This window comes from Mycothermus thermophilus (genome assembly GCF_041956435.1).
Source record: "Mycothermus thermophilus strain CBS 625.91 unplaced genomic scaffold VTJ04scaffold_5, whole genome shotgun sequence".
Lineage (NCBI taxonomy): Eukaryota > Fungi > Ascomycota > Sordariomycetes > Sordariales > Chaetomiaceae > Mycothermus > Mycothermus thermophilus.
This window is the reverse complement of record NW_027191431.1, coordinates 920,248-930,324: the sequence shown is the minus strand read 5'-3', so window position 1 is coordinate 930,324 and position 10,077 is coordinate 920,248. Positions and strand designations below refer to the sequence as shown.

Sequence of the window (10,077 nt, the reverse complement as noted above, 5' to 3'; positions counted from 1 at the left end):
GAAATGGCTTCGGACGTACAGACGTCTTGTCAGGACTTGGGATTTGGTTGATTTTTTTACCACACAGAAAGATGACATATCTCTTGGAAGAAAACTGGAAGCTAAAGCTCCTCCTCCTCCCGACTCCAAAACACGTGCAGACGTTGGACCATCGAGGCCGCCGCGGCCTGTTGGGCGGCCGAACCTCATCACGAGGCAATCAAGTCCTGAGAAACGGCAGCTCAGGGCCACAACAAGAACAGAGGTACACCGATGATGGCACTTTATCCTTCTGCTCCCATTGCCTTTGTCCTGACTCAATAGCCTGAGCAGTTCGTAATCCAGGATGAAGTCGGCAAAAAGACAGTGACTGAACAGCTTGAGGATGCTGTAAGATCTGCAGAACAAATATGTGTGGACATTGACAAGCTGTCCAGCGATGTGTACAGACTCGCGCCTACCTTGCTTGAGCGACTAAAGAAGTTGTCTAAGGGGATGAAGGGCCACATAGCTGCGCTTGAATCCACCTTCCAAACAGCCCAGATCCTCTCCAGTCGGTTGAGTAAGGTGGCAGCTATTTTGAACCCCCAACCCTCGGAGAGCCCGAACCCTCGACCCCGGAAACGCAGTCTCCGGTCTGGCAACAACAGCGAAGATGAGATTGCTGTCCATCGGCGACATGAGACAGAGCGCATACTCGAGAGCGATCAGTCTGACGTCGATGATAAATCTTACAGTTTGACTGACGATCCTTTCGATTTCACCAAGAAGCCAAAAGAGACTCAGCCAAGGGGGGTCGAGTTAAATCATCCACAACCAAAGGACATTCAACCCAAAGACGTTAGGCCAAAAGGGCCCAACCGGAGCTCCCATGACAGCTCAAAGAACTCGCCCAACCAAGAGACTATTCGTTTCACTGCCGTCAACACTACCAGGCCACCCGGTCCGCCTGCATCCTGCTCCTGTATTGGAGAAGTCAACTCCAGAGTAAGGCCCCTCCAGGAGACCGCAACACAAGCCCACCGCATTCCACCGCGGGCTGGTCAACCACCTCCCCTGATGCCTACCATTCGAGAGGAAAGCATTGTTCGGGGAGACACACGCGTACGCTTCCAATCGCCTCGCATCAGCGCCCAAGCCTCAGAGAAGCGAAGCCGATGGCAGCAGCAGCACGAATCCTCACTGACCAGGCTCCCTCCGGGGAGCACGATCATTGAAGGCCAGGAGATGAGGAGCATTTGGGTAGCTTCAGATGATGATGTCTCCCATTTTCGTGGCCCCCAAGCTCTGTCTATGGCGAGTAACTGCGAAGTGCAAAGAGTGCCTCCTCGTTCTCGTGACTCGAGACCATCCTCTCGCAGCTCAGGACCGCCTTCTCATAGTGCACAAGATGACACCCAGCCTCAGCATCAATCTCTGGTTTCGACCAAGGCCCAACCTCAAAGCAAACTTCCCGGCTCTGCAGCGTCTGTCCCTAGTTCCAAGCCTTTGGGGCTAGTACCATACTCCGATGATGAGAGCAGCGGTTCCGGCGACTCCAGAGATTGCCTCCAGGACACTCGCACCCAAAGGGTCAACGCCCTTTCGTCCTTTTCATCTGCAGCAAGCGCAGACACCATCGCCTATAACCCGTTATCCGGTCTCGCAGCTCCCACCACCGCTGACACCGCGGGATCCCTCAGGTCGGACCAACCTCAACCTGCCCACCAGCCGCCGCTCTCTCAGCCCCTCATCCGCATCTCTTCCTCTGCCGAATCCCATGAGATCTTCCACTCCCTGGACACCGCCCCCTCCCAGGGGTCAAGACAGACATCTTCTTTTGTGGACGCGCCTATGGGTTCTGGCAATCTCCATCCTGGATGGGTCCAGCAGTACTCGCATTCTCACCTGCACCAGAGTTCCTCCAGTCACCCTTCATCGTTTTACACTGCCCATTACTCCAGCCTTCCAGAAGCCCAAATGGACGCTGGGTCTTTTGAAGAAGAGGGGAACTCCCATCAAGGACGTGCTTCCCACAGCCGTCCTTCGTCTTCCTCCGCGTCCGGTGGATATCAATCACTGGCAGCCGGGCGTGTAATCGACCTTGGGCAAGAAGAACAGCAACCGGTGGAACAAGAAGAGGAGGGGGAGGATGACGAGGGAAATGGGGACGACGAGGATGAGGAAGAAGAAGACGAAAGGGACTCTTATCACGACATTCTCGAGTCACCCTCTCCTCCAACCCAGGGGACTCTTCGGGTTGCGAAACGGCGGGTGTTGACGAGGGCTAGAGCTAAGTTGCAGGAGGATGCAGAAGATGAAGATTGGGAAGAGTGAGCGGCGGTGCTCGATGTTCAGGGGAGTGGGTATGTTGGAGTTTTCAGTCACTATTTACTACTTAGTGTTCTGGTTGCTGTTGGTTGATGGTCTGTGTCGTCCTCAATAGGAGGGCCTGTGTCTTATGAGATATTGAGCACGTTTGTACAGTAGTAAACACCATGGTCTTCACAGTCCGAAGTCTTGGACGAGTCGAGGAACCAGAGCGACAATCAAGTAGGGGTATCCGGCGACATCCCCTTCAAGCAGGCCATAATGGAAGAAAAGGCACAGATCAAACTCTTGATGATTGCTGAACAAATGAGTCGATGTTCTCCGGTTTCACGAGGCGCAGGGAGGTCGGTAAGTCATACTATTGTCCTCTGGGGATTATCCGGGTGTTTCGGTACCTCCCGGTCCGGTCGGGGCTCCACCAGATCACCGGGGCCCTGGCTGTGCTTACGGACTCAAAAGCCGAGCCAAGCCCGACTATCCAACAGCTGATCATGACGGAGCTCGGCGCCCGGGCCCGATGTTGTGAGATTCTCCGCCGGATGTTGTCATCGCCAAAGAGACTCTATTCCCAGTCTGGAGAGTCTTTGGATTTCTGAGAAATTCGTGTTGTCAGTTATTTTGGGCATCGGCGTAATGGACTCCCGATTGTGACTCCTTGGTGTCTGTTGGATTAGTATCGCCAACATCGCCAAGTGCCATGCTGCTTGCCAGGTTGATCTCTGGAGAAGGCCACAAAAGGTCCAAAGTAGTTTCCTGTGAAGGGAAAATAAACCAGACAGTCAAGAATACTATGGTGAACATGATGGAGAAAATTGTAGATTACAAAGACCGTAAGCCAAGGGTTAAAGCCCCCCGAGTGCTGGCAGCTTTGTGATCACCGCCACAGACCAGACGGAGGTGGCTTCCCTATCAGGATACGCAAGCGCGCTTCACCAGCCATTTGTTGAAGTTCCGGTTCCCTTTTTGGTGCGCAACGTTGAAGAGCTGCCCAAAAAGTGGGACTCAATGCAACATGACGTCTCCAGCAAGACCCACGATGACGCACCTCACAGCCAGCCCTATGGTGGATCCATAGCGAAAGCGAGCAGTTTGCGGAGAAGCGCCGGGATTATGAACTTCAACCTCAACTCGTATGGAGATGGGACTTCTTGGGCTAATTGTCATGGCCCAAAAATATCCACAAAGCCAGCGAAGAAGTGAAGTTGCTGACAGGACAAGCGAGGCAAAGCGAGTTCGCTTGAGACGCCTGGACTATGCCAGCCCTCCGCTGCCACCCGCTGGTCCAATGCCGAAGAGCCTCTTCCAACGTCCTGGGTCGCGAGCGTTGCCTTGAGACCCATAGAGCTGACAGTTGTAGGGCTGCCATCTATCCTCCGGCTTACCTAACGACAGAGCAGTTAGAGTCCATTCCTGGAAATATGGCAGCGTATGAGTCCCCACATGTTGAGGCTCTCGAGGGCTGAGTTCCAGATTATTCCATGCTGGTTGTATGTCCCGCATCTTTGGATAGATCGGATCACACTCCTCCATGGCACAGCATGGCAATGTTTTTCCTGGATTTGCTCGGCACTGCAAGAAACCGCCACAGCTTTGGCAATATCCATGTAACCTAGGAGACAGTAAACCCCACAATATTCCAACAAAGGACTGTCGTCCATTACCTTGATGTTCAGTCGGGATATTGTTCGACCGTCGGTTGAGCCGCATCATGTCATCTCAGGGACGTAGAGCTACATCGCATGTCGTTCATCATGTCTTCGTCCATGACATAGTGGGGACACCAGACTTGATGTTGGTGATGGCATCGCCTCTCACGGAGGAACAACGCCCATGAGCTTACTGACAAGGGCCTCGACAAACAGTCTCTCATGGCATCACGAACTCCATATTGTGCTGGAAAGAGTGGCCGACGATAAGGCTCGAAAAGGTATAAGAAGAGGTCTCCTCAACCTCCTCCGACCTCCCAACATCCTCATCATCACCAGCATCAACAAGCAAAGCAAAGCAACAAGAGCAACAACCACAACTCCAAAGCCTCTTCAACCGCTCTCATATCCAGCCTCTTCAGCCTCCCAGCTCAGCGCTTCTTCATCTCCTCTACCCACCAACAACCACAACCACCAAAATGCAGGCCAAGTTCCTCCTCGCTCTCCTCGGCACCTTCGCCATCGCCTCCGCGGCTGCCACTCCCTCCGCCCCTGCGGCCGACGAGACCAAGGTCGAGTTGGTCATCATCGAGGAGTCTGGTCCTCTGGACGCCAGCATCGAGGCTCGCGCCGCCGACATCAACTGGACCGCCAAGGGCGGCTGCAAGGTCGACTGGGCTGACCGCTGCAACGCTCAGTGCCGCGGTGGTATGTGAAACTCCTTCTGGACTACTTTGGAAGACTAGAAGTTATGGCTAACACATCATCCTACCTACAGAGGCCGCTCAGAAGAAGTACAAGTGCGACAAGATCAAGAGCAAGATCTGGCGCCAGTCCTGCATGTTCGGCTGGAGCGTCTGCGACTGCACCTGCGTCCGCTAAAGGACTGGGGTTCGGTTCTCAGCATGGTACTCAGAAATGATGGAGACTTTGGGAGTTGGGAAGGATAGGGGGAAGGGTGAAGGATAGTGGCAGGATAACGGTGTGTATATCTGGGGAGTTATGGGTCCACGGTTTGTAACTTTCTGTTTCGGTTCTTCGAGGGAGGTAACTCCCAAGTTAGAGCAGTCCTTAGGTACCAGGGATTTCTACTGGAATTTCATCTTGTTGCGCGCTTCAATAACTGTTTAACTTCGAATGAAGTATGCTCGTATGATTTGGTGATTCAACTATGACAGTCTGGAAAAGGCGGCAGAGTAGACAAATCCGGCCCATCTATTCTTCGACAGCTGGGTCCCTTCAGGCTCTGGACGCAATGTCCCATATCTGATCAAGAGCATGCTATGCTATGGGGGCACTGCAAACATCAAACCGGCACTTCGTCTTTGGGTAGATATATCGTTTTCTGTGGAACATAGTAAGCAGGAGGATGAAGGATGTCGTTCAAGGATTTGTCACGTGTCGCAGGTGTGTGGATGTGGGTTGAAGCCGCCACAATACACCAACCATCACCATCACTGGTCTGTGGCAGTGCCCATCCACGACTCCGGTTCCACACAATCCGTGCATCAAGCCACAGGAATCAGCAACGGATATGGGTATCATGGATGGGGGGAGGGGGCGCTGACGGGGAGGAATATCGCAGAAGGACCCGCTGTTAGCGCAGGCCAGGTTTTTGTGTGTAAAATCGGATTCTGGCGACTACCGCTTTTTTATTGCCTTCTTTCCCTTGGGTCCTGTGCGTGAGGTTGATGTTGCCCAGTTCATGCTTCCACTTTCAGCAACGCTCCGGTCCCTGACCTTGCCGTCCGGTTCTCACGCAAGGAAGCAGTCACATCGAACCAAGTTCCTTCCGTGGCGTGCTGACTGCAGCAGCACAGCAGCGCCTTCAACGGCCGTTCCTCACCTCTCTTCCTTCTGAACCAAAACCTTCTTTCCGGAACTCCCGACGAGCAACAGATGGCGCAGCAGCAGCAGTAGCACGGCAACAAGCGGGACGGGATGGGCTCACGTTGGATCCTGCAAAACCCGGCGTCATGAAAGTCGAGGCCAACAGCTCATACAGTAACCAACAGACGCAGCTCGACAGCCGCTGACTTCAGTTCCCCAACACGCATGCTGATTGGATGCAGTCGGCTCCTCCAGGCACAGCTCTGTTGTTCCCCCTTGGGTTCTTGTTTCGAAACGCACAGCGGGCATCGCCGGGGTTGCCCCTGGACAACGTTTCAGGTCGGTGGGGCGCCCAGGCCCGGTCCAATCACCAGTCGACTCGGGTTGGGACGTTTCAAAGACGTTGTTTAGACGACTGGGGGAGAGCAGGGATTGCAAGGTCTGGGCGTTTCCCTCTCTCTCCCTCGCGCACTCGCGCGAGCTCTCTCTGCTGATGATGTGAACCCACTGCTGGGAAAGGCCAACCGATGGTCGATCTGCCGCGGTTGGCATTGAACATGTGTTTTTTTTCTTCAATTATGTTTGCTGAGGATCATGACGAAATCTTCAGCGAAACATCCCATGTTGTCGTCTTCCATCTGAACTCGTCAGTCGATACCAAGCCACCTCGGAATCCCTTGTTTCGACTCTGCAGCAACATCAGCGGCAGTCTGCATAGGTTTTTCACTTCAATTTGTCGCCAGTCAGCCTTCCCAGCATCGTGGTGCCTCCCCCTCATTCAGTTCTGCAGCACTGCGCCGCGCGCGGGCTCTTCGTCACCCTCACGGACCCCTGTCATCCTGCGCTGTTGTTATATTATAGGTTCCGGGGCTAGTCCTCCCGCCCACGCGCCTCGGCCGCATCCGCTGCAGCGAAAGCTGACTTTACCCTCCCGTTTCCCTTCTTACCACCTTTGTTTTTCTCCTTTCATCCACCAATTGACTGTGGAGCGCGTCTCTCGCGCCCGAGACCATGGTGAATTGATCTTCGTTTTGCCGGGAGCAACTTCAGTTTGGTTTTGTTTCTTGTTTTCTTGCGCCTGCGGCCTTTTCAACAGTCCCTCGGATTTGTATTTTCTTTGTCCCCCTTTTCCAGTTTGGGTTCCGAGCCAAAGCAGAGTTCAACTACGTCTTGCTGGGACCGTTCGCAGTCTCCGCCATGGATCCCGCAGACACTCTGGCTGCGGCTCGTCTCCACGTGAAGGCCCTCACCGAATGTGGTCTCCCAGGCGAAGTGCTTTTGCGCGCTGTTCTAGAGGAAATTGAGAATGGTTAGTGGCTGCCTCGCATAGAGGGCGCGGTGGTGGAAAACAGGCTGCTGATGTCTGCTCCAGCAAAGTCGAACAACCCCTCGAACAACCCCTCCAACTCGGACCCTTCACTCCCACCACATCTTCAAGCACTACTCCAGAGTAAAACTTCCGGGCATAAAGGCCATCATGCGCGACTCTCTGTCTCGACGACCAGTTCCAGTTCATCCAAGCATTCGAGTGTCTTGTCGACTTCGACCACCACGAGTTCCGTTTCGTCACAGGGAGGATATGATGCCGCTGCACCGCCCCCGCCGCCGGTCAAGACGAGCAATCGGGGCAGCTCCAAACAGCAGGGGGCATACTGGTGCACCTTCTGCGACGTCGCCTTTCAACGCAAGTTCGACTGGAAACGCCACGAAGACGAATTTCACGAGCGATACAAGCGATACCCATGTCCGGACTGTAACCGCCTTTTTTGGGGTGCCAACACCTTCAACCAGCACCACAAGAATGCCCACGGCTGCACCACCTGTCCCCATGCTGACCGTGTGGTGAAATATACGCATAAAAAGACGGCATGGTACGTACCCTCCTTGTGTTATGAGCCCTATAGGGGCTGGCGTTTTCCCATGACTGCTTCTTCCAACCCATGCTAACGCTCTTGTAGGGCATGCGGGTTCTGTGGCGGATTTCAAGCCAGCCGTGATCGTTACTTCGACCATGTAGCCCGCCATTACGACGATGGGTGCAACAAGACCCATTGGCAGCACTCCCTCGTTATCTATGGCCTGCTACACCAACCAGCCGTCCTGCAAGCATGGAAGGAACTGAAAGCTGAGCTTTACGATCATCTGCCCCGCAATCAGCAGCCCATGCTGCAGTGGGATCCGGCTACCACGGGCCACGCCCAGGGCTTTCTCGAGGGCGAATGCCCAGGCAACCTTCAGGACCTGCTCGAGTTCTTTGTCGAGGGTCGTGATGATCCGAAATACTTAGCCCGCCTCGCCCACGATCTGGCCATCATTGTTCCTCGGAGTGAGGTCAAGCCCCTTGTTGGCCCAGTTCCATCTCGACCTTCTGAACCCCGGCCAACTTCGGAGCCGCTCAAACACAAGGCAGTTCCAAACTCGTCCCCTCAAGTCAAGCACTCATCGGTCCCTAGCCCACCTCGACACACCGAAGAGCCTCGTCTTAAAAAACAGCGGAGCGTTGCTCGCCTCCCGTCGATACCCCCGCAATTTTCCATGAAAAACAACCCCTTTTTCACTCAGCCTATTCAGCCACAGCAACAACAACAAACCACCCTTCCGCCGACCCCTGAAACCACCTTACCGACATTCACCCAGATACCGCAGCTCATGACGACTTCCCCGCCGACGTCAACGACAGGACAATTCTACGATCTGTCCGTGACCCATGTGCTCCCTCACATGCCGCTGCTCTCGCCGATGACGCCCCAACAGCAGCAGCAGCAGCAGCAGCAGCAGCAACAACAACAACAGCAACAGCAGCAGCAGCAACTCCCATTCCAACAAAATCAGCAGGAGCTCTTGTTACTCCAAGCACAACAACCGCAACAATCCCAGCCTCATCTCACGTTGCCCGTCATGAACATTTACGACGATTGGAGTAGCACTGCCGGAACCATGGTTGACGACTCGGTCTTTGCAAATGCCATGGCCCTGGGTTGGCAGACAAATATGACAGCACCACAGGGTGGGCAGCAGCAGCAGCAACAGCAACAACACCCCACTAGTGGGCCATGATGACGTCGACACGCACACCTGATCTTACCTCTCTTTGAATACGCCATACATGCCACACCGTCTTCTTCCCTTTGTCCTGGCGCACAATCGAGCTTTCTTCATTTCGTCCCCCGACATGGGACTGTGTATATTTTACATGTTTGGTTTTTATGATACCTCCCCGGATATCCGGCTTTTTGTTCAGTTAGAGGATGGATGGAGCGGCAGCATTTTTTCTGGCGCTGGCTAGGCCGTTTTGCTCTCTTTTTTTTTTTGGATACCTCTATTTCTCAGTGTCTCGGAGGGGTGTGGTGTTGGCTTAATGGGTCATGAGCCCAGTACAGTACGGGGCATCAGGTAATGCTGGGGGGCGGCTTCTTTGGACTCGGTCGCAGGTGTATAGCGAAAATATTTGGGTATATACTGGCGGACAGCGGAGACTGTCCTTGCTCTCTGTATGTTTCCCTATGATATAAAATGAAGTACCATAAAATCAGACCAACGTTGGCTGTGAGAACATTGCCCCGCCATTCCAACTCTTCGACTTCCCATCTGGGAGGTCTGGTATACGTTCCCCGTACTGATGGTGGGTGTCACAGCAGTAGTCTCTTGGAGCCACACCCTTTCCAGTTCGTGCCTTGAGCACTAAGATCTAGGTCAGCATTATCTTCCCCCACCTAACCTCCGCCCTGCCTTCACCGCTCTGTTGGCGCCAGGACTGTATGGCACCTTCGAGCTTGAATGTTAAAGCCTTGTCCTTGTCGAGTCTCCTCGAGTACGATCCTGCCGCTTGTGCAACGTGATGGAACATTGTGTTTCATTCTGTCTCGGTCAAGGGGAGAATGATGTTGGGACCAAAACCGACTGGGCTGCTATGCACACTCAGCCACCGTCGGGACATCAAAACTAGGGTCCTCAAAGCTGCTTACATTCACATATCACACCTAGGTGGTCAGCAACTTAGAGTGGGGCACAACAATGGGTTTACGTCCATCGACGGCGTACGTAACTACGTAATGGAGGGGCGGTCAAGTTGGAGTCACCTGCGGCAAGCTAACGCAACTCTAAATCTTAGCTCCACATCCTCGGCTTTGCCAGCCGTGTAGCCTGTAGGGCGGAATCGCGGATCGGATCGGATGGAAACATGAAACAGACACGATGAGTGGCCAATGAATCTATGTCTCTAGAGAGAGAGAGAGAGAGAGAGGAGGCTGTCGTTGGTGGATGTGTCTTGTTTTGTTTCGTGGGCGTGGAGGGGTAGGGCTGGCGGTCGTTA

At 53.9% G+C, this 10,077-nt stretch overlaps 3 protein-coding genes across 3 annotated transcripts; all 3 read left to right on the top strand.

Moving 5' to 3' along the window:
* Positions 1–1,938: 1,938 nt before the first annotated feature.
* VTJ04DRAFT_7373 (uncharacterized protein) lies at positions 1,939–2,295 on the top strand (the record flags this gene model as incomplete). Its single annotated transcript, XM_069365693.1, has 1 exon — positions 1,939–2,295. One exon carries the CDS (start codon positions 1,939–1,941, stop codon positions 2,293–2,295), a length of 357 nt encoding a protein of 118 aa, XP_069216702.1.
* A 2,119-nt stretch (positions 2,296–4,414) lies between these two features.
* On the top strand, positions 4,415–4,817 carry VTJ04DRAFT_7372 (uncharacterized protein; the record flags this gene model as incomplete). The annotated part of the gene is made up of 2 exons (XM_069365692.1): positions 4,415–4,643; positions 4,714–4,817. 2 exons carry the CDS (start codon positions 4,415–4,417, stop codon positions 4,815–4,817), a joined length of 333 nt encoding a protein of 110 aa, XP_069216701.1.
* Positions 4,818–6,962: 2,145 nt separating this feature from the next.
* VTJ04DRAFT_7371 (uncharacterized protein) lies at positions 6,963–8,822 on the top strand (the record flags this gene model as incomplete). The annotated part of the gene is made up of 3 exons (XM_069365691.1): positions 6,963–7,074; positions 7,138–7,636; positions 7,724–8,822. The coding sequence occupies 3 exons, from the start codon at positions 6,963–6,965 to the stop codon at positions 8,820–8,822; spliced, it is 1,710 nt and encodes a 569-aa protein (XP_069216700.1).
* Positions 8,823–10,077: the final 1,255 nt, after the last annotated feature.